Raw genomic sequence first — 25,030 nt, forward strand, 5'->3', positions numbered from 1 at the left:
ATCGGACATAAAAAAGTGGTATCGTGCCATCTCTACTACAGACAATAAAAAGATACTGCTCTCTGAGATAAGACCAGTGGTTCTCAAACCGTGGAGCAGGGAGCAACTGCAGGTGGGCCGGAGAGGACCAGAGGAGAAATGTTTTTAGGAAACATAAACAGAACAAAGAACAGGATGGAATGAACTTTAAATGCTAAAAGACGTGTGGGCGTTGACTTTGAGCACCACTTGGTTCTCTAAATCTGCCACTGCAGAAGTCCCTCTTCTGTCATGCTTGAGCACATAAATACAGGACAGGTACCATGTGAGGGAACTTCTTCGCTGGCTTCCTATGTGTGCATCATATTTTGCAACAGTAACATCTCCCGATATATAAAAATACAATAAATAACAACAATGTATTTATAACATTGTTTTATATGTGGGTAAGATATCAAATACCAAAAAAAAGCAATAAAATAAAATAAAGAAAAGAAAAGAAGAAAAAAAAAAGTTTCCCTTTCATCTCAGTACACATTTATATATCGCATCCCTTTCATGCTTTCCTGTACATACGCGCGTAATCTACAGCAGACACACAGACTTTGGTCTAAAAGAGCGTTTTTATGTTTTTGTTTCTACTGAACAAGTTAAAAGTCAATCTGCGATGTTTCTCTGCAACTGGTGTGCTGATCTGCAACTTATAACAGAATGCAGTTACCAGAGAATTCCTCCAGATGGAGACAAAGGGGGTTTACAGGCATGCGACTGTCCTGCATTAAAAAAAAAAGAAGACAAAGGGCTACTTGTGCGTGTTTTATCCACAGAAATTGCAAACTTGCAATATCCTTAAGAGACTGGGTGCTGTTAATAAATCTAACCACAACAGAGAGAAAACCTCTCCTTTTCTCTGCCTCACGTAGACGGACTAAAGCAGCTACCGGAGCGTGATATGTCGACTGGTCTTGTTTGATTTAGGAGGAAAGGAGACAATGGTTGAGAACTGGGGCAGGAGAGGGGATGAGATAACAGTGAGATGTAGAAAATGTTCTATTTGCTGTTCAGCTCCTGTCTTAGCCGGCAGCCCACGGCTGTGATGAGTGCAGCTCCTTTTCCACTTCCATCCTCTGACAGCAAGAACTTGACATTACAGTTTGGAGCCAGTTCTTTAACCGTCTGGTGCATGATCAGGGAGAAGCTACACAGAGACAGAGGATGTACACGTTAGACAGAAAAGCAAAAAGAGCCAGTCTGATGATACGGTTAATGGGTGTGAAAGTGACACAAGAGGGAGCGAAGGTATGGTTTACCATCTCCTCGCCAAAATGAATCATGTTCAAAAACAAAAGAAAGACAACCAGGCCTCTACTATCTAACCGGGAAACAGGCTTTTCTGCATAGCTTAGCATAAAATAAAAGTTGTTTTCACACATCCAAAAAAGAAATCAGAGAATCAGATACGGACACTGCCTGCAGTTTTGCTTCCTCAGCTTTAGCACACAGCAGGAGCTCATTTCTATCAGCTGCAGTACCACAGTGGAGATGTTTCGGGGTGTGCAGGAGATAGCTACTTGCTAGCTTTGAATTCACAGGAGTATTATCTGGACTGGTTTCACAAAACAATGCAATCAGCCATCACACAGACTTTCCACACGGGATTTGGAGAGTTAATGACAGTTTAAAATCGGATCTGCACCACCATCTTATAAATAAAGGAAAGCTTATGTGTCAGCTCAAGGGTTAAGGCACAATAAATCAACTTGCCACTGATTCGTTCGTTCGAAAACATGTCCAAACCAATGACCTATTAATGACTATGTCTCCTAAGCAGTGCTCTTGTGGTGACACTGGACATAAGAACAAACGGGAAGAGAATATTTACTTAACCTGAGGTTTTTCTCTTGCATTGTGCAGTGAATCTCATATGCAGTTATAACAGGACTGAAGCAAGACTCAACTTGACACAAGACTCTCTGTGCTATGTGTACGCTTTAGTTAATATGCTACTTTGACACTTCGGGATCATCCATTTATCATAAAGGATTTTTGCATTGGCTATCTTGCGACTGCTATTTAATGTCAAATGCTTACTTTTAGCTCATTTAGCTTACTTCCAAATAAATTTATCACCATGACTAAGAAAAAAAATACTTTCACAAAACCTTTTAAAAAGTAGCAAAGAATGATCCTTTCTGTTAGCAGCATGGTGCTCTTCTTAACTCGATGAGCCTACTATCATTTCTATTTCTGTCTGCTGCGTTATTATTGTAACTACAAAGATACTTTTTTGTGAAAATGGTGACATAACACAGCAGCTTATGAGGTCATCATATTCCTCTTCACTTCAGTTGCCAGTGAATTATTTTTAACATATGAAATAATAAATAAATTAATGGATTAAACTTACTGTGGATGTAATTTGTACAGGGTCCCGTCTACCCCTACGGTGATGTCCAAATGGTCCAGTCCACGGTTCTCTCTAATCTTATCGACCACTGCCGCCATTCCTGCGCCACATAGCTGAGCTGCACGACGTGACACTGTTCCACAAACCTAACAAAGAAGACATTTATCATTATTGCAACAGCTTTTTGAGCCACACAAGTACAGTGGGGCAAAAAAGTATTTAGTCAGCCACCGATTGTGCAAGTTCCCCCACCTAAAATGATGACAGAGGTCAGTAATTTGCACCAGAGGTACACTTCAACTGTGAGAGACAGAATGTGAAAAAAAAAAATCCATGAATCCACATGGTAGGATTTGCAAAGAATTTATTCGTAAATCAGGGTGGAAAATAAGTATTTGGTCAATAACAAAAATACAACTCAATACTTTGTAACATAACCTTTGTTGGCAATAACAGAGGTCAAACGTTTACTATAGGTCTTTACCAGGTTTGCACACACAGTAGCTGGTATTTTGGCCCATTCCTCCATGCAGATCTTCTCGAGAGCAGTGATGTTTTGGGGCTGTCGCCGAGCAACACGGACTTTCAACTCCCGCCACAGATTTTCTATGGGGTTGAGGTCTGGAGACTGGCTAGGCCACTCCAGGACTTTCAAATGCTTCTTACGGAGCCACTCCTTTGTTGCCCGGGCGGTGTGTTTTGGATCATTGTCATGTTGGAAGACCCAGCCTCGTTTCATCTTCAAAGTTCTCACTGATGGAAGGAGGTTTTGGCTCAAAATCTCACGATACATGGCCCCATTCATTCTGTCCTTAACACGGATCAGTCGTCCTGTCCCCTTGGCAGAAAAACGGCCCCATAGCATGATGTTTCCACCCCCATGCTTCACAGTAGGTATGGTGTTCTTGGGATGCAACTCAGTATTCTTCTTCCTCCAAACACGACGAGTTGAGTTTATACCAAAAAGTTCTACTTTGGTTTCATCTGACCACATGACATCCTCCCAATCCTCTGCTGTATCATCCATGTGCTCTCTGGCAAACTTCAGACGGGCCTGGACATGCACTGGCTTCAGCAGCGGAACACGTCTGGCACTGCGGGATTTGATTCCCTGCCGTTGTAGTGTGTTACTGATGGTGACCTTTGTTACTTTGGTCCCAGCTCTCTGCAGGTCATTCACCAGGTCCCCCCGTGTGGTTCTGGGATCTTTGCTCACCGTTCTCATGATCATTTTGACCCCACGGGATGAGATCTTGCGTGGAGCCCCAGATCGAGGGAGATTATCAGTGGTCTTGTATGTCTTCCATTTTCTGATGATTGCTCCCACAGTTGATTTTTTCACACCAAGCTGCTTGCCTATTGTAGATTCACTCTTCCCAGTCTGGTGCAGGTCTACAATACTTTTCCTGGTGTCCTTCGAAAGCTCTTTGGTCTTGGCCATGGCGGAGTTTGGAGTCTGACTGTTTGAGGCTGTGGACAGGTGTCTTTTATACAGATGATGAGTTCAAACAGGTGCCATTCATACAGGTAACGAGTGGGGGACAGAAAAGCTTCTTACAGAGGACGTTACAGGTCTGTGAGAGCCAGAGATTTTCCATGTTTGAGGTGACCAAATACTTATTTTCCACCCTAATTTACGAATAAATTCTTTACAAATCCTACCATGTGAATTCATGGATTTTTTTTTCACATTCTGTCTCTCACAGTTGAAGTGTACCTCTGGTGCAAATTACTGACCTCTGTCATCATTTTAAGTGGGGGAACTTGCACAATCGGTGGCTGACTAAATACTTTTTTGCCCCACTGTACATATCAGTCAAACTGAGAACAAATACAGCCTAAGTTTCAGTTTCTCTCCTACTCCTGTGTCACATAGTCTTTCATAAAATAAGGCTAACAAGATAGTATTATGGTTCTCTCTCAGTGTCCAAATGCAAGTTGTGAATTGGACGCCGGACACAGAGACAGCGTTCATTTCGCTGAAACAGGATTTGTCAAGAGCCACAGATCTGGCCACACCTAACTATGATGAGGCATTTTATCTTGATGTTTCAGAAACAAAGGGAGTTGTGAATGGTGTGTTGTTTCAGAAAAAAGGGGGAGGTGGGGATGTACTTATGTATGTCAGCATAAGATTAAATTCAACAGAAGCAAGGCATCCCACATGCACACAACACGCAGCAGGAGTAGCAAAGACAATTCAGAAAACAGCACACATAGTGAGGGAACACCCACTGAAAGTGCTTACCACACACAGTGTAGTGGCCTATGTGAACTCACAGGTATTCACAATGACTCCACTGACGCAACAAAGGTTGAGCAAAATTTTAGAGGCGCCAAATTTGATATTCACACATGAAGGAATAAATATGGCAGACCTAATGGGGTCAGGAGAACCACATGACTGTATTAAGAAAGCCCAAGTTGAAGGAAAAATCAGGGAAGACCTGAAGGCAGAGCCCATATATGGAGCTGAGGATTGGTTCACAGATGGATGCTGCCACAGAGATGAAGAAGGATTAAAAGCCGGCTATGCAGTAGTCTGTAGAGTAGGAACTGAGTTTCAGGTGAAAGAAGCAGGAAAAATTGAGGGACAACAGTCGGCCCAGAGAGCTGAAGTGATAGCCCTAACTCGAGCCCTGAGGTTGGCTAAAAACATGAGAGTGAACATCTACACTGACTCAGCATATGCGTTTGGAGCAGCTCATGTGGAACTGGCTCAGTGGAAGAGAGCCGGGTTCAGAACGGCCACTAATGCACCCATCTGTCACCAAAAGGAAATGGAGGAACTGGAAAAGGCCCTGGAGGACCCAGACGAGGTAAGTATTATAAAATGCAAAGGCCACTCACAAGCAGACAGTATGGTGGCAAAAGGAAATCAGAAAGCTGATGAAGCCGCAAAGGAAGCAGCGGGCTACAAAGGACAGAGACAAATGGTGCAGGTAACCCCAGAAGAGGAGGTTAGCACTAACAGCATGGAAGAAGTTAGACAGGCTCAGGAGGAGACATCCCCAGAGGAAAAGGGGGTGTGGGAAAACAAAGGAGCCTGGCAAGATGGCGGTTTGTGGAGGGGGCCAGATGGGCGTCCCGCTTTAACGGCCAAAATGGCGGAACAGAAGGTGAATGAGGCTCACGGGCTTGGTCACGTGGGAGTGAAACAGATGGAGAGAAATTTGTGCCGATGGTGGCATCCTGATTTGAGAAGGATGATACTGGAAAAGGCCAGAACGTGCCTAATTTGTGGGGCACACAACCCAAAGCCAGCAGTAAAACCTGAAGCTGGTAGGTTTCTCATGCCAGAAAGGCCAGGAGAAGAGGTCATGATTGATTATACCGACATGATTGATACAGGACCAGGTGGTGTGAGGTATTTGTTGGTGTGTGTGGATGTTCTGACTGGATGGCCCGAAGCATGGGCGACCAAACGTGAAGACGCGAAAAGCGTGATTAAGTGCTTAATCAATCATTACATTCCAAGGCATGGGTTTCCCAAGAGAATTAGATCAGACAATGGTACTCACTTCAAGAACAAAGATTTGCAAGAGGTAGAGAGGATGTTGGGAGTGCAACATAAGTTCGGGACGGTCTATCATCCTCAATCTCAAGGAAAGGTAGAGAGGATGAACCTAAATTTGAAAAACAAGTTGGCTAAAATCTGTGCGCAGACAGGGCTAAATTGGGTCGCAGCCCTGCCCATTGCTTTGATGACCATAAGATGTTCTGTTAACCAATCCACAGGTTTCACCCCTTATGAGCTGCTGACTGGGAGACAGTTTCCAGCACCCTGGACAGTGGTCCCGGTGGAGCAGCCCAGGACAAGCAACAGGTCTCATGCAGAATATTTTAATGAGTTGAAAGCTCTTGTGTCCAGCTTTACAAAACAGGTCACTTGTGAGAGACCCACGGGGAACGGAGAGGTCCCGGACGCAAAGGCAGTGTGGCTAAAGGTCATTAAGCGAAAGTGGAAGGAGCCCCGCTGGACTGGTCCGTATGAGGTGACCGCCCGGACGGCTACAGCAGTCCAGCTGAAAGGGAAAGGCGACACCTGGTACCACTGGTCGCAGTGTGCACCCGCACACGAGAGCTTGGTGGAGGAGAATTCGTCTTCAAAGAACGCAGGTGTCAAGGAACAGAGGCAGAATAAACCTCTTCACCTGTGCAACGGGCCGACCAGTAGTCCACCTGGAAGGCCGAAGAAAGAAGAGCAGCCTAGGAGGAAATCGCCGCGCCTACAGAAAGGAGTGGTAACAAACTGAGAGTTTGAAAAGGGGTGGTTTAAATAAAAAGAGTAAAAAAGGGAAAGAGGAAAACAGAAACAAAGTTTTAAAATTTATGCTAAGTACAAATATACATAACACAATGCCATCCCGCGAACCGGAGACTCGTGAGGAGAGAGGACTGATTAAAATGTTGCTTGTGAGTGTTAGTTTGATGACTGTAATGATATTGATAATGGCCCTATGTTTGCTTGTTTATACTTTGCAGGGAGGCCCCCGCGAACTGTCTGAACACAGGGGCCAGTTGAATCCAGCACCAAAAGAGAAACCGTTTATTGAAACAGGGCTAAAAAGGAGATCAAAACGCGAGGTTTCGGGTAAAAGGGATGAGTGCCTCAGTACATATGGTGGTTTAGAGTTGAACTATGTTAATGGGTCCACAACTTCATTCACCTTTGATTTATGCGATGTTTTAAAGTGTGAAGGAGCAGATAGTAGTTGGAGAGGATATAATGTGTGGGTTTGTTGGGATTATGCAGTAAGTACACATTGTGAAAGAGGGAGTAGGCCCTTTGCAAACTGGTGTCGGAACTGGAATCAGGTAAAGGGTTACACTGGGGAAAATGGGGAAACGTCAGGACAAGGGTCAGAGAACGTGTTAAAACTCCAAAGAGATTATAGTCCATCTAAGAATCCTTTGACTATGTCACTGGGCAACTGGCGGCGTAAAAACTCTTTGTATTTAGTCTTGGGTGTGGAGACTGTGGGAACTGACCCGAAGGGGTTAATTAAAATTAACTTTCTTGAAAAGGCCAATCCTGTAAATCCCGTAGAGCCAGTTAGAGAAGAAAAGGAAAGACACATGATTAACAACCCAATAAACGCTGTTGTAAATTCTACAGGAAAAAGGGGAAATGGGTCGTCATATGTGGTACCAGAGGAACAGGAACTAAAGGATAGACGAGTCCTGGCGGTGGACTACACTAGACTGAAGCCTCAGGATTTAATTGAGCGCGCCACTGGGTTCAGTGACAGTAATCTCTGGCTGGACTGGATAGCTCTAAATGCTAGGGAACAAGAGGTATCCAATTGTGTTGCTTGTGCCTCTGCTAGACCACGGTTGTTCACAGAGCCCGCTCCACTCCATCCGGAGGACAAGTGGGGTTATGATTGCATGTTGCGAATGACTAGAGGAGCGGTGAGTACTGGAGACTGTACTGTGTTATCCAGTTTGTTTCCTCCAGTTGATAAGCGGACAAAGGTAGGACCATTTTTGCCGAAAAAAGGTAATTATACGTGTTTTAAGTTCTCCACAGATAAAGTAATATATAACGTGGGGGAAATCGACCCAAGTTGGTGCGCTGTTACCCAGACGGGAAGAACCACAAACAATGTAAGTGATCCCAACACTTTAATTGGGACTTGGGCTAGAAGTGGACTTTACTATTATTGTGGGCATAAGACTCTTTTGGCTCGTGTTCCTCTGGGAAGTGTGGGGACGTGCGCGATGGTGAGGCTAGGAGCACCTCTTATGCTAATTGGAAATCAGGTAAAAAACATTCCACAGCACAACACACGCACATTGGCAGCTAGGCGGAAGAGACATATCCTGTCCAAAAGCGGGATTGAGGGAACACACGCTTATGACCCTAGGCTGAACTCGCCAACCTGGATTGACTCAATAGGGGTCCCCAGAGGAGTTCCGAATGAATATAAACTCGTAGACCAAATAGCTGCGGGTTTTGAGAATCTTCCAATAATTTCTGCTCTTTTTCCAGTGACCCCGAACAAAAATGTAGACAGAATCAATTATGTTCACTATAATTTGCTGAGGCTCTCTAACCTTACCAGAGACGGGATGGAAGGGTTAGCGGAGCAGATGGGTCCGACCTCATTAGTGGGAGTCCAAAATAGAATGGCCCTTGATATGTTATTGGCGGAAAAAGGGGGGGTTTGTGCGATGTTCGGTGATCAGTGTTGTACTTTTATCCCGAATAACACTGCTCCAGATGGCTCGGTGACGCGAGCCTTGGAGGGGCTAAAGAGTCTCTCTAGAACCATGCATGACCACTCGGGAATTGACAACCCGCTGGAGAGCTGGATGACCTCAGTGTTCGGAAAGTGGAAGGGGTTTGCTCTGTCAATTATGTTTTCTCTATCTGTATTGGTGGGTATTTTGGTGACCTGTGGTTGTTGTCTCATTCCTTGTGCCCGAAGGTTGGTAGAGAAGGTGATTGTAAAGGCAGTGGACCCTGGGGCGGTGGCCCCTATGTCCATGATGCCGATGATGGATCTGGAGGTAGTCGAGTGGACTGAGGAGTGAACAACAACCTATGTATCGACCTCTGGTGTGCCAGAGGTCGAAAGGGGGATTGTGGGGATGAACAAAAAGTATTTTACCAGCATAATATAATCTGCAGTATGATCATTGCTTTAACAAGGTAACAGATAGCTTTAAGATGGCCTTAAGATGTTTATGCATACAAGTTATTATATTAACTTTGTATTCCAGGTGCAGTTATAACTATTTTATACATATTGCATATCTGTGCTTATTTGAGTTGATGTTCAGGTTCTTTAAAGGTCTTAAGCTTCACTGACGTGACTGTTCAGGTGATACATGCTGAGGGAAAACTAGAACATAGAAGGAATTGCAATACATGCTTACAAAACACTTATATCAGGTCATTTTATATTAAGGTTTTAGTAGAGGTTCTTGGTTAAAACATTTATTTAGTAGAAGACATACACATAGTCTCAGTGAGCCTCTGGTCTAGTGAAAGGTCAGAAGTGCAACAGGTGAATTGAGAAAGAGCATTTGAGGACGAGACACAGACAGTTAGTAGGTGAAGAGGTGACACAAAGAGCATGTGAGGTCAACACACACACACACACACAAGTTAGATTTATTTAGAGGAGAGATTAGTCATGTCTCGGCAAGAAAGAGGAACAATTCACTTTAAGACAAGAACGGAAAGTACCAGCCATGAAAATAGAAGATGATCTTCTGGGTTAAAAGTCATTGTGGTGTTGATCTGATCTATGTATAAAATGTATCTGTGACGCATGAAGGGGCATCAGTAAACAAACCCTGATGTTATAAAATAATTGTTTGTGCTTTAGTAAGTCGAAGATCAATTGTTGTTTCCAGTGATCTTCCCACGTGTGAATTAAAATCTTCGTTTGACTTCACCCGGCCGGACCAGTGTGGTTATTTTTCGATCACCTCTTGTACCCTTCCTCAATCTTTGAACCTTAACAAAGTCTAAGACTTTGATTACTAACTAACTAACTCTTCTTTACCTCTTTGACTATGATACTGTCATCACAGGTGCTGTCCAGGCCCAAGTGTTGCAGGATTGATCGCACCTGCAGCAAAGCCAATCTGTCACTGTACAAAGACACATACAGAAAGTCATTAAAAGATGACAAATGAAACTTTAGTAAGGAGACAGGAGCAATATCTTATCATTAAATAGACAACACAATCAGTGGTACGATAGCAAGCGGTGCTAATGGAGTATAATCTCCTGTCCAGATGACTTCTTATCTCGTGGAAGGGTGAACTGACACTCTTATTAGACGCAAACAAAGATAGCGTTCATTGTTTACCTTTCTATCTGTGACAGGAACTTTGTTTCAAAGATGCTTCTGGTCTTTAGTGTTTCAGAAATCTGTCCTCTGAACAGGAATCCTTTTTTGGTCATGTCGATGAGGATGTTCCGCACGATTTCACCGAGGTACATGCCGCTGATCATTTTCTCATATCTAAAATGCAGAATTCAAGCAAAGACAAAGGAAACATAAATATACGGTATTTACATGCACCTCAAAGATAGGAATGAATGCCCTGTATCTTTTCAAGCATGGGATGGTGTGTATGAGGCACCTTTGTTTCCCCGGGTTTAGGGAGAAGTCGTCCACAGAACGGTCGTACTCTGTCCTGATGTCGTCCAGGCATCCGTTGTCTCCAAAAGCTCCCCACTCCATGTTGACACACATCTGACCCTCATCGCCCTCAATCATCTCAACGTTCTTCATCTCTTCCATGTAACACGCATTACTGCCAGTACCTGTAATCAGAGAGACGCATTATATAGATATAGCACAAAAAAGCTGAATATTTTATAAAAACAAGTGTTACTTTAAGGTGAACTAACCGGCGATAAGACCAACTTCACAGGTGGGTTCTTCATAGGCACAGGTCATCATGGTTCCCACTGTATCATTCACTACAGCAACCACGTCCAGATCAAATTCCTGCAGACCAGACAAACAATATGACGTGCCACAAAAACACCATGATTCCATGTTGTACTGAGTGATGCTGCTCCTCATATCCTCATACCTCTCTCCTCCTAATGGCGTCCCTCAACAGTCCCACCACATCTTCCCCTTCGCAGTCTGTCGCCTTGAAGCCTTTGGTCCATGTCACCAAGATGCCCTGTACACAGACGCACACAAGTTTAGTTTATCATGTGACAACTTCATGGATGGCTCAGGCATCAGTTCATGAAATGTTATTTGGCTTTTTTTCCCCTCTTGATGTTGCTTAACGGTGGACAAGTTATGCATAAATCACAGCTTTAGTTTGCAATACAGCCAGTTTAAGACTCTCAGAGTATAGAAGAAAGTACAGGGCTGTACATAAAAGACGAAGAAGCAGGAGTATTACTCACAGCGTCCAGGCTGGTCTGTCGGCAGGGGAAGGAGAAGGTGAAGCCCAGAGGAAGACGGGCATTCTTCATCCCCATGTAGTCCAGGAAGTCACTGATACAGTGCACGATGTGATCGAACAACTGGAAAAATAAAAAAGTGACACATTAAAAATTGCATTTGTAAAGTACATCACTAGTCTTAATGATGACTCAAAGCACTTTACGCCATAAGACCGTATTTGCTCCTCATCACAGAAACCAGAGGAAAGTCTCTCTCTGCATGTACTGTGATACTTACTAGTGGCTTAACATCCAAAACGCTGCATAATTTCAATTAGAGGAATTCAAGAATGATGCAGTTTAGAGTGTTGTGGTTAAATGTATTATTTTTTTGCCCATGCACTAATCTGATGCATTGTGTGTGAAATGCATTGTTATATTAGGACACAGATGATTTCAAAGACATTTAAAATGATCTGCGTGGCAAATCTGATTCATTAATGGCCACTTGCTTTGAATAATGGGACCTCTGAGAATTACTGAGAAACATGTGATAACGCTAAAATACATAACACAGGCTGTAAAGGTGTTAAAATTATCCTATTGTAAAGAGCATCTGTTAAATATCACTCTCCTGTCCTGTTTCCAGAGGAGTGAGACTAAAGAAGTCAAAGGTGACTGGATAAGCTTAAGCTGGTGCTTAAGGGTTAAGTTTAAAGTTCTCTGTTTTAGAGATTGTCAACTCGATGCCAATCTAAGCCAGTCAACTTTTCTAATTGTCCCTCTCTAATTGTCTGTCCCTAAACTTTTGACCCTCCTCCCAGCTTCTATCCTATTTACTTATCTCTTAAACCAACAAGCCTCACATCCCCCATCTACCATCCTAATCTTTACCCTCTATTTAACGGGGAGATATTCACCAGTCCTCCTTTCGTCGCAGTTACCTGCCGGTATAATTTTACACCGTTAACTCTAGATTACAGGCTGTTTATCTCACCTCCTCCCCTGTGCCCTGCATCACTTCGAGAGGAATAGCGTAGATTTTGTTGTGCATCTCCACTGATCTCCTCTTCCCAGAGCGAATTTTAACCAACAGAACTCTGAAGTTGGTTCCTCCTAAATCTAAAGCCAGGAAATCACCATGTTCTGGACACACAGATAAACAAAACAAGAGAAAGATAAATGACCAGCGGTCAAAACATTCAAACATATTAGGAAAAGACTTAATAGGCAATGTAAGCTTGAAAAACAGAATAAACAGACTAATCTTTTATCTTATGGCCATAGGTTTTCCATAATATTCATACAGTTATGTGGGTACATGTGTGTTGCTGTGTATGTACAGAGCTGAAGCTGTTCTATTAAGAAAAACATCTTTTTTTTGTTAAAGCTGCAAGAGTTGCAGAAAGAAAAGGTGTGAAGTAGTGAAGCCAACGGTTCCTTCTTCCCGAACAGATCTGCGGTCAAACTATCTAGTTTGACCGTGAAGGTTCTCAGTCATCCAGGTCATCGTAGTCAAAGGAGCTTGCAAAGAAAAGCGTCTGGACTTCTTTAAGTTGCTTCTCATCCGAGAAGCTTCTTCAGTTCAAAGGTCAAATGGTGGAGAGTCCCAGATTTAAACCCTGTGGGAGTTTCCCCCCAAAGAGGGACAAAAGGACCCCCTGACGGTCCTCTAATCACATGAGCCAAGGTCCCAATCAGCCAGGGTTTCGGGTGAGCTCATTGTGAAACCTGGTCCCACCTTATCATGCGATTTCCTGAGGTCAGATGGCCCAGGATGTGAGTGGGCGTTAAGGCGTCTGGGAAGGGATCTCAGAACTGGATTATAGATGGCAGACAGTTGGTGTCGTAAACCCCCGCCACTGTTCAAAGATGGTCGCTCACAGTGGACATCTATGTCCACTGTGAGCTATCTCTATGTCCATCTATGTCATACTGGTTGACATCTATGACATCTATGTCCACTATGTCCATCTATGTCTTCTAGCAACTTAAAGAAGTCCAGACGCTTTTCTTTGCAAGCTCCTTTGACTATCTAGTTGGATATTTTCATATGCTGAAGTGTGTGTGTGTGTGTGTGTGTGTGTGTGTGTGTGTGTGTGTGCGCGCGCGCATTACCTGTGCCGTCAGGAGTGCTTTGCACAAAGGTTGGCAGCATTTTGACTGTGGCAATGTCCTGTGTGCTTTTAGAAAGGCCATTTTGGATCTCTATCTTCATTCTCTGCTTCACCTAAAATTAATATTTTATTGTCAGAGTCTAAATATTGTGAAACGCAAATTGGCAGAACAAACACTGCAGCATCTTTTCTCACCTCCAGCAGCTGTTCAGTCGTCAGGGAAAACTCGGACAGTATTTGGGCGATTTGTCGCGATTGTTCAGCGAGTCTGTAGGCCACAGCGGTCACCATGGCAGCACCCTTTCCACTGCCGCTCTCCGAGAGGAGGAATCGAACATCGCAGTCCGGGACCAAACGTCTGACTGTCTTGTGAAGACGACGGGCATATCTGAAATGCATATGAGATTCTGCTTAACTATGCACATTTTACTTAAGATCAAAGTAAGACGATAGGTACACATTTAACTCCCAAATGCCGGACGGCAATTCTAGTACAAAACTAAAGAGCGAGAGAGCATTTAAGTAAACACTAATCTAAACGGTTCGTCTTTAAACTTATCACTTACTGTGGGTGCATCTTGTAGAGAGACCCATCGATGCCTACAGTGGTTCGGAGACGTGACGCTCCTTTGTTCTCCTTCAGCCTCATCAGGATGCCGGCCAGAGTAGCAGCTACAAGGCTGGCGGAGCGGAAAGACACAATGGCACAAACCTGAGGGAAGACAAGCAAAAATGCATCAAGACCATCCAAATTATTAAGAAACGTCTTAAATATTTGATTTCATTTGTTCCATGGATCTTAATATTTTAAACAGACTAAAAGTTACAAATTAACTACTTAACTATACAATTTCATCTTATATGATTTTCCTGATTTAAGTTCCCTCTCTGAAACCAAAAAGAAATAAATAAATAACTGAAGTGTTTTCTCAGTAACAATACACACATGCTGCACAGCAATGCAGTCGTCCGCTGATGGCTCCAAACCCAGTTTGTTCAAAATCTCTCTCGCCTTGATCAACCCTTCCTTGCTCCTAAACAAAAGAGATAAATAAAAAAAAAAAGTTTACAATTTCATTTAAAAATCAATCAATTTTTTTGTCTACTCGGTTTAAGACTGTGGTGTGACTCACTTCTCTATGGCTGAGACGTGCTTGGTCTCGATCTTTCCTTTAGTGAGCAGCTCGGGGGTGATCCTTCCCTCAAACAGCAAGCCTTCTCTGGCCATCTTCACCAGGATGAGGCGAACCAGCTCCCCCATGTACATCCCACTGACCATCTTCTCAAATCTAATGCACAGAAAAGACATTTCAGCTTGAGGTTCAGAAATGCATCACTACTCACTATAGCTGCTCTTTCACAGCTGCCGGTAGTTGTGTTTGTAGCAGCTGAAAGGATGTTTACAGGTTTCTCATGGTTTTCTGGTAAATTAACTGGGAGCAGTTTAAGTATTAATTTTATGATGTGAGGAAAGGTGTGATACTTTTGGTTTGACTTACAGCTGGCTGCCTGGGTTGAGAGAGCCTCTGTCTATCTCCCTGTCAAACTCAGTCCTGATGTCTTCCAGCCTGCCGTCGTCCCCGAAGGCTCCCCACTCAGTGTTCACGCACATCCTGCCCTCGTCTCCCTCCACCAGGTCAATGTGACGCAGCTCCTCCATGTAGCATGCATTAGTACCTGTACCTAAAGCACAAATACGCCTACAGTTACATCGATTTTACACAGACTGGCTACAATTATCCATTTGTCTTCAATTTTTCCCATATAAGCATCTAATTTTTATTTTGCTTCTTTATTTTTATGGACAGTAAATCTGCAATACCGATAATAATGCCGACTTCACAGCGCTGGTCATCAAAGCCGCAGGTCATCATTGTTCCCACAGTGTCATTTACGACTGCCATAATGTCAGCCTCATAGTCCTGAAATATTTAAAAGCCAAAATACATAAGAGAGCCTTTTAGCACCATTTTTGTTAAACTATATCCCAGTTTAATGACATTAACTAAAGTGTGGTACCAAGGGAGATGACAGCAGACACTCACCCCTCGTTTCTTGATGGCTTTGTTAAGCAGCTGGACAACATCCATCCCCTCCACTCCACTGGCCTTGAAACGCTTAGTCCATGTTATCAGAAAGCCCTGGAGACAACCAAAGAAAGCCAGAGGAAAAAGTAAGAGATTCAAGTCTCTGTTGAGTGTTTATTTTCTTGGCTGAGTCTGCAAACTGTGACGACTTGTTACGGGAAAAGGGTGGAGGGAAGTTTGTTGACTGCTTAGTTTACCTCATCCAGTTTGGTCTGCTGGCAGGGGAAGGAGAAGGTGAAACCAACTGGAAGTTTCTTGTCTTTGATGTTGTGTTTTTCCATGAAGTTACCAAGACACTCTGCCACATGGTCAAACAGCTGGAATGGAGGTGGAAAGAGAGGGAAGTTATCTCATGTGGAGCTCAGAATAAGCTGTTTACATGTGTATATTTCTCTGTAAACCTACTCTCGCTCCAGTGCCGTTAATAATATCCTCGGGCGTGTCGTAGATTTCACTCTCCATCTGCACAGTCTGTTTCTTCTCATGGCTCACTTTGACGCGGAGGATTCTGAAGTTGCTGCCTCCCAAATCGAGTGCAATGAAGTCTCCTTTCTCTGTTGCGATGGAAAGAGTTGGAATACAGGGAGAGACCAAAAGTGGGAGAGGGGAAGAGCGAAAAAAACGTCAGTACAGTTCAGGTTCATTTACAGAACACCAATTCACAACAACAGTCTGTGAGGTAAAGATCCAGCAGTACTGTAGAAAACAACAATCGAGTGACCTCCTAGAGCGAACACTTTGCCATGTGGGAAAGGAAAAACTCACTTGTAACACTAAAAAGCGAGTCAGAGCATTTCAGGAATATTTTATTCACTGAAAGGGGCAACACATGAGCATTAGTGTTTGAGACTTCTACCTACAGAAAGCATTGAATGTGTCCAATGTCACTGCCTCATCTGCATGTCTAATATCTGTAAGCTTAAACAAATACAGTGAGAGTGGCCTATAAGGAAGATGAGGTAAAGAATCAGATTATAAGATTAATGTTTGCTTAAAAGCTCCCATCTATAAACTCCTACTGTTTCTTGTGAGCCTATGTTTGTTCATGTGTATGAATAGCTCAGGTTTACTTTGCTCTGTCTGTCCTGCTGTGGCTTCCTGTATATTCATTGGTTAATGATTACCACCACCAGGGGCATTATGATCAAGGACATATATTCACAAGGTCAACAGCTTATCAGAAATGGTGCTTCATAGGTAAATGAAACAATTATACGGCTGGTGAAATCCTAACTCCTGACAATACCCTGCATAATAAAAGCTTGTGAGAGGTCAATAGGCTGTTGATGGGCTGTGAAAAAGTACTACTTAATCTCACCACCGATATCCCTTTAAGTCCTATGTGTATATTTAGCTGAATAATGGTACAGTAGTTTATTTAGTGTATCTCAACGAGGAACTTAATTTCTTTATAGCTTTCTGACTAGATAAACAGTAGAGTTAGATAAACCGGGCTGCGTCATCATGGCTCATTTGAATTTAAAGCATACTGACCTTTGATAAAACTGGCAGTAATCTCAGATTCATCACATAAGGTCTGTTCACTTCCTAACGCTTACTGAGCAGCAAGTCAGTCCAAACAAATCAAGCTGTAACTCTAGAAAGTACAAACCAGGGACAATTTTGTGATGGGGTCACTCCTGCAGTGAAGCCATTGAGTTCTCGGCCGACATCCTTCTTGGAAAATAATTTTTTGTTTTTACAGTACATATAGAGAGATCATGTGGAGCGTTAAAAGTACACGAAGCTTGCAAAAACTGGCTGCATTTTTTAACTTGGCTTTTATTTTGAGCTCAACTACACAGCTACAATTTTTTTTATTCTTTATCTTACATGACTGAGACACTGTTGATAATAACAGACCCATTTGGCGTACCCTTTAATTAACACAACTGGGGCAATCTGATTTTGTTGGACCTGATTTTAAAAAAACAACAACAAAAACAACAAACATCGAATATCTTCCACTACATGTACCCATTTTCCCCCACAGCTGTTCAGTGATATCTGCGCACATTTTTAAAAAAGCAGGTGATGAAACAGCCCCCAAACAGACTGGTGACCTAGGGAGTACCTGCACTTTCACCCTGTGACACCTGGGATAGGCTTCAAACCCCCCACAACCCTGAATAGACAAGTGCTGTAAAAATCTGTTCACTTTAAATCACCACACATCAAGCTGTCTCTCTTTAAAAATCAGGGAGTAAAATTCCTGTTCACAAATTATTTATTTGTGAATTAAAATAAGTAAAAAACTGTGCTACAAAGCAACACTGGCTGAGCTATTACACCTCGTCTGCAACTGCAACAGTAACTAATTTCCTTGAATTTGTTATATAACTCTAATTGACTCCATGTGCATTTCTGTAAGTTTAGGACCAGCTTTCACAGTGATGTCTTCTCCAACAATGGCAGCAGGATTAGTGCTAATCTCTGATTTGTGTGTGTAATGTGTGTCAGGGCTCACAGCTCTTACACTGTAAACTAAAGTAGACTTGTTGCAAGGCAGAAATGTTGTGTTCATTCAAAGAGCTTTGCTGTTAATGATGATGACTGTGCATAAGTAACAAAAGTCAGTCTTCGTTGGACCGATGCTCCCAGAAGTACAGCAAGTAAAAGATAAGGGACCGTCTGTCACCTTGCTCCTGCATAACACACTCTCTACAAAACACTGTCCCATTAAGGTTTTCTCTGAATTTTACTGACCTGCATAATAAAAGGATATTCCTGGATCTGCAACTCTAAGGTCAGTGTTCCTGTTTCTGAGCTGTAAAGCTTTTCTACACTTTCACACACCAAACATGAAGAAATATGATCTAAATATAAATGACCTCATGGACTTTACCAAGCCTTTACTGCCTGTGGAGACTGGCTTCTGTTCCCTGATACAGTGATATAAAAGCAGGTTTAGATGGACTAACCTGATCCATCGGGGATTGAGCGTACAAATGTTGGCAGCATCTTCAGTGTAGCAGTGGCGTTAGTATCCCGACCCAGTCCTGTGACCAGCTCCTTGCGAAATCGCTGCGTGATGTCCAGTAACGTCTCATCAGAGAAACGCATGGAGTACAGGTACTTATCGATCTAAGAGTAAAAATAACGACAAACAAAAAATAGAAATGATTTCCATCTAAACTATTAAGCATCTGTCTGCAATAAATACACTTCTAACTGACACACACACACACACACACACACACACACACACACACACACACACACTGACAATGACCAAGCATGAGGATATCGTAAATATGACTCCCTATCTCATAATGATTGGACTCATGCATAAAGATAACCTGCTTCGATATCATAAAATGTTAGATAACCTGTAGCTGGATAATATACCAGTAATGAAGATTTCTTATATAGCTTTATTCCAAAATAATCAGATCAATTTCTCAGATCGGAGTCATCGCAATGTGTGCACAGGGTCACCTTGGTGACACAGTGAAACAAGGAAGTCCACTGTGTGTCACTCAGTCCTAGCAAAAGGCAACACTGCACAGCAGGGTAGGGTTGCTCGAATGACAGTGATAAGGCAAAGTAGGAGGTATGCCGAGAATTCAGTCAGACATTATTCTTACCAGGAAAAAGAGCCAGTTGTCTTAAATTGCCTTAAACCATCAAGTCTTGAAATTCTAAAGTCTCCCTATTGAAACTTCCCACTTTAGCAACTGTGCAAAGGCTGAACTGTCTGACCCTTCAGGAACAGCACGTTAAACAATCTGCTGAAATCCAGTGTTACATCACACACTGTGATGAAGCAAAGAGATGCTTTTGTGGTTTCAGAAACCAAAAACAGAATATATTCTCAATTGTGGGTAAAAGTCCCAATCATTTGACCTCAGTCGACAGTAGGCTGGATGTTATGCCTAATGGTCACACAGACATGGCACATAACGAACAACATGTTGCCCCATGGGTATTATATAAAGATGTGGTTAAAGACTTGGTTTGACGACCATCAGAATAGGTTCTTCTCGGTTTTTCCTAATAAGCTGCATAGGCAGAGATCATCCTCACTAATTTCTGATACACACTCAGTCATTTTGTTGTGGAAGCAGGACTAAAATATGGCAAAACCACTCAGTCCAGAAAAAAAGGAAAAGGGTTAATTAACGCTAGTAGGCTTCAAAGGAGGAAAAACTAATTAAAGAATTGTAGATGGGGTCATAAAAGTTGGGGCCACGGCTGCTTTGACTGAGAGGTGTGCTGACAAAGGGAGCTAGTCAGTCTGCTTGCCTGGTCTCATTGATCTGGACCTCTATTTGTGGTGTTGAAGGAATCCAGAGCATTTTAATTTGTTTTAATTGAGTTAATTACCTGCCAGAGAAGAGACATGGACATATGGAGACCACCCAAGAAGTAAAATTTTATTCATCTGTTACTTACCCCTAAATAGCAGGTATCTATGGTATGAATGTGCATTACTTCAATTGTGATTATAGATTATACAGCCTGCTGTCCAAGCTTTCCAATGTTAACTTAATCACGGCAGCCGATAAAGTGTGGAGTTCGGGAACCAATGGGTGGCTTTTATACAGTCTGTGATTACTACTCAAAAATACTGCAGGCATGGACAAAACTCGCATCTTTCAGTTTGTTCTTGTATCGTCACTAGTGTCACATCTTGCAATGATCTCTCTCAACAATGTTGGCTAAGCTTCTGTAGCTGGTAAGTATTAAAAGTCACAGTGTAATGTGAAGCCAGGGAAATGTGAGAGCTTACAGGCATCAGAAATTGTCAAATCTGTCACATAGGAATGTCGCAACATCCTCTTTTAGGGGTGTTAACTGTACTTCCTTTATAAATCTGGCCCTTGTGACATGACAATGGCAGTCTGCTGTGAAACAGGAAAAACTGTTGGCCACTGACATGGATTTTATATCACAGAAAACATGTGTGGTGAAACTAAGGCACAAATCCAGTGCAACCAGCAGAGACTTGTCTTTCTCACCTGCTTAAATGGTCAGTCAACTGTTATGTAGATGCGACCAACAGCTAGTTTCACCTTGCAGCCATTCATGAATAATATATAAAAGCTTATCTCCAACCCATAGTACTATTCTCATGTATGTGACCATCCTATCTGCAGTAACTGTTAAGTAGTCTAACGGATTCATTGTATGGGGCCTAATGTGGAGTGTGTGGAATAAAGGCTCATTATGTGCACAAGCTCTTGTCAGACACGAGGGCACAGCTGAGTAAATGTAACCTCTAACCCGAATATACTGCATACTCGGGTTAGAGTATGCAGGCACAGGAAACTTTTTGGATACAGCCAAAAACAAGTCCACACCTGTGCTGGGTTGTATTTTACACCCAAATGTAGTCCTTAGTTAGAAGGGATGGTTTAACAGCAGTGACATGTTGTTGCTTGCAAACGTCCTCCCTTTGTAACTCTACATCTGTTATTTCATTTACAGTGTGCACATACACACATTTACACGTGCATGCAAACATGTCTTCCATTCTGCTTTTCATACTCATAAGACAGTGATTAGAGATTTTAAATTAAACTAAATGGAACTGATACAGTTTACATGCATTACACAAATATTGATATTATTTAAACGTCTTTGTTCTTCATGGCTGATCTCCATAACGCTTGAAGTTAAATATCTTGAATTCTTTTCGACCTCTTTTCAGCTTCACGCTTGTCATCTAGCTTGTTGGGGTTATGTCTTGTTTACAGTCATCTTTAGGAAAGGACAGGAGGATCATATTTCAAAGCCTTGTAAATAGTCTGACTCTGCAGCCCTGGCCTCCCCTGAGCCAGCAAAATTTAAATAATTGCAGGTTACAAACGAAACGCAATTCTTTGTTAAGCAAGGAGTAGAGGAGTAACAAAAAATGTTATTCCAACAAATGGAATAATGAATTTTATTACAGTTTTCTGGAGTTACATATTACAGATCGATTAAAAAGACAAATATAAGCTAAAGTTAAAAAGCTTATGGCTTCTGTACCTCAAATTTCACAACAGGCTCACTCTAAAGGAACAACCTAAAGGTTTGTGGGGCTCGAACAGTCCTCCAAGCTATAACAAGACAGGCCCAAAATCTTACAGAACGAGAAGCCTTTATCAGGAAGCACGGGAAAATCTCCCAAAACAAGAGATGAAAGACTTTAGCTGCAACAAAAGGCCTTAAGAAAGTCCATGCAGTGGGGGTCAAACGTTTGGTTAAGGACATTTTTGTTATTGTGATGGAAATCGGTTCCTAATTTCGCCAACAGTGTTTTGAAAAAGTGTAATCTTTAACTTTTCACCCAATTTTGGAAGTCAGCTCATCTTTTATCCATTTCGCTATGCATGTGTGTATACTGCACATGTCCTAGACTCTACTGATCAGTACTGATTCAGGTGGTCTGCGCAGTCTGTTTCAGTTTATTTAGTATCTAACCCAATATTTTCGCTTGAGTATCATATTCAGAACGTGAATAACTGCTGAAAGGCTAAGTGGCACTTTTTAATAATGAAAACTGCACAGGCCAAAAGAGTGCAGGCTTGCCAATAGAGGGAGTCTTCTTAAAGTTATCTTTCACCCATTTCTTTATTTAGTGCAGCTCTTGTGCACTGCACTGACTGTCAGCTGATGTAAATAGATCCATTCAGGTTTGCAGCTCTGAGCTATTTAATCTTCCAACTGCTGGCAGCCCAGCCAGTTAGCCCGCAGTGCTGCTTCAACATCTCCTATCATCAGAGGATCTCCTCATGTTCTGATTTCTAGATTTCGTTTTTAACTGCTGCTGGCAGGAACTTTGTAACGGTAAAAGCAACAATTGCATAAGCATTCATACAACATATGAATGCTTATAGGTGGCAGAGGTTTCAAACTCTCTGCCACCTACCCTTGGTGTATGTTTGCTGTTGGCTAACATACTTGCATGAGACTGTTTTTATTCTGTTGCCTTGTTTAAAACAATGTGCCCAATTAGCTAAGTGAATAGGGGGGCATTCTCTCCTCTACTTAAATAACAATGTGTTCTCAGCTGTCCTGCCTGATGCTCAGCTACAAAGGAGGAGGATTAAAAAGTTGCTTCACACTAACCTAAATGAAATCCCCTCCAAAATCTGACTAAATATTACTTGTACAGTTCCTTTCAAAGAAAAGAAAAAACATCTCTGACTCAGCAAAAATTCATGTCTAAGCATTTCATCGTATCAGGACACTATCTGATACGATATTGCTCATAAATAAAAAATATCTCCGCTGCCGTTTGTAGAGAAAATAGGTGTGTGTGATGACTAAGACTGTTTAGATTTCACGACCAACTTCATTTTCTTATTTGTACAGTTTCCCTTTTTGAGGAGACAGGAGGCAAGAGTTTGTAAAGGCCCTTCAACACACCTCTAAAACAGCTTTCTGTGCCTCCGCCCAGAGCTCGGTGCAAGTTTCAGGAAGAGGTCACACTCTCTGCCGCTGTTTCCCTCCCTCCCTCCTTCTCATTCTCCCTTTTGTTTGCATTCCTTCTCTCAACAATGCCTTGCTCTCCTCCTCACCACGAGGTGGCTCAGGGAAGCATTGAAACATGACTCCACTGTGTGTACGTGTGCGCACACAAGAAATTGTGCGCACGCATCCTCACCATGTGGAAAAATACCATCCTCTACAATGCCCCCTGCTGCAGCTTCCCTTTTTCAACTCCGTGTACACAGACGTACTCGCACGATGTACTCTGGATGACCTACCAGCTGCAGCGGGAACGTACGGTCAAGGACACGGCGGTGAATTGGGTTGATCGGAGAGACAATCAGCTGATCGAGTCTCTTTGGCAACCACAGGTCATCTAGAAACTCATTATTGATCAGATTGTGTGTACACGTTTAATTATAGCTGCTCAAATATTGAACTGCATGTTTGACAATTTCACAACTAGAGAAAGTGCTACACAAACCCTGCTCTTATAAAAGCTCCAAAATAGCTGGCGTTGTGTGCCTGTCTGTGTATGCGTGTGTGGGTGTAAGCCTCCTCCTGCTGTCCACCTGTGGTCACATGGTTCAAAGCTGGCCTATTTTAGGGAAGCAGGGAGAGGAAGAGAGCAGGAGTAAAAAGGGAGGGAGATGTGTTGTATTACATCAGATCCTGGCTGCTGATTCATGTCTTTTACCTTTACAGACTGCGCTCTGACTTTAGTGCAGCACAGCAGGCACAGCTGGAGACGACAGGGCCCCGTGTGAACAGACCACAAAGATTAGCTCGAATAAGAATGGGAAAGTGAGAATGGAAGAAGGAAGTGTGATAACAGACTTGTTGCTGAATCTGCAGCTTGTGTGTGACACGACAAGCGACCTTAAATGGACACCGTGCCGTGTGAAATTTAAGCACACGATGAGAAACGGCAATTTTAAATTTAGACACAAAGACTAAAAACTGTGACACCAGTGGGCCTGGTAGTAATTTAACCTCCTCTGACTAAGTTTTACTGTTTCGTAACTATGGCGACCAGATTTTATGGTGCATTCAATGAAGAGGTGCTGGAAACTGATTGGAAAAGATCAACTTTTTGATCTCACTCTCTCACACACACACCTCTCTGAGGACAACTAAATCTGGTCCTAATGATCAGACAGACTTCTTTAAGTTTCCTGAAGTGTACATCACATCACTCATCACTTTTAAATAGGGACACATGAACACACCATGAATAATTCAACCTATTCAAGGCCTCCGCCTCCTCGGCCGGGCCGTACCAAACCCCTTCGGGCTCCACTGAAGGTAAATTAAAGTGTGGGTATTTTTTTAACAAGAATATAATAGAAACTCTGTGACCCCTGAAGTAACTTCTACCCATTCATCCTGTGCTCATGCGTCCTTTCATCCTTGCAGCTCACTTCCTCTCTTGCTCTTTGCCACGCCCCCTCACATCTTCTATCACGACAAAAACGTTACTCATGTCGTGACTACATTTTACTACGCACACACACCTCCCTGTGCAGTTTGTCACGTCTCACTAGGCCGGGGTCATTCCCTTTAAAACGCGTGTCTGTGAAAATGACACGGGTCCGAGAAATCGGTCTGTTCTCGCGACAGGATGAAGCTTTCTTTCACTTCCTCGAAGAAATGTACCCGTGTGGTGGAAAAACTTATGATGGAGATACCTAGTAAACCCGGTGACCTCTACAACACATGTGCTTCTCTCATCTTTTATAAGCTCGTCTTCTTCGTGTATCTAAGACAAACAAACAGAATCAAAAAGGGAGGAAAGAGGTAAACACTCACCTTTTTAACCTGGTCATCCTTGAGCTCAGTGAAGTAATAGGCTAGTAGCTGAGCCGCAATCATTCTGCTGCTTGTTCTCGCTCTGTCTCTCTCACACACTCATACAGACTCACTCAAACGCTTCCTCAGTCTCTCACACGCCTTAACCTGCAGATGGATTTAAAAAACTCCAAAGATAAGAAAGTTAACTCAGACTTTTCTCTGCCCCTGTTTCGTAAATATAATCTGCAAGAGGTATAAAGATATCCCGAGTCTAGTCCAGTGTGGTTTAAAATAGCCGGAGCTCCTTCATGTGTGGCTAAGACTCTAACTCTTCCTTCTCTGTGCATGTGAGTGA

The 25,030-nt window shown here is 42.7% G+C and overlaps 1 protein-coding gene across 1 annotated transcript; it reads right to left on the reverse strand.

Annotated features, from left to right (window-relative positions):
* hk1 (hexokinase 1) lies at nt 1-25,030 on the reverse strand. Its single transcript, XM_085371577.1, has 21 exons — nt 24,694-25,030; nt 18,387-18,549; nt 15,871-16,019; nt 15,663-15,782; nt 15,424-15,519; nt 15,201-15,300; nt 14,878-15,061; nt 14,512-14,667; nt 14,325-14,412; nt 13,945-14,090; nt 13,574-13,766; nt 13,380-13,491; nt 12,259-12,407; nt 11,283-11,402; nt 10,952-11,047; nt 10,764-10,863; nt 10,493-10,676; nt 10,216-10,371; nt 9,907-9,994; nt 2,387-2,532; nt 1-1,177 (listed from the first exon to the last, which is right to left on the reverse strand). Exons 1-21 carry the CDS (start codon nt 24,754-24,756, stop codon nt 1,030-1,032), a joined length of 2,757 nt encoding a protein of 918 aa, XP_085227703.1. The 5' UTR covers nt 24,757-25,030; the 3' UTR covers nt 1-1,029.

This window comes from Diplotaxodon limnothrissa, linkage group LG1 (genome assembly GCF_057381915.1).
Source record: "Diplotaxodon limnothrissa isolate DT_005_m linkage group LG1, D_limnothrissa_male_GT1.1, whole genome shotgun sequence".
Classification (NCBI taxonomy): Eukaryota; Metazoa; Chordata; class Actinopteri; order Cichliformes; family Cichlidae; genus Diplotaxodon; species Diplotaxodon limnothrissa.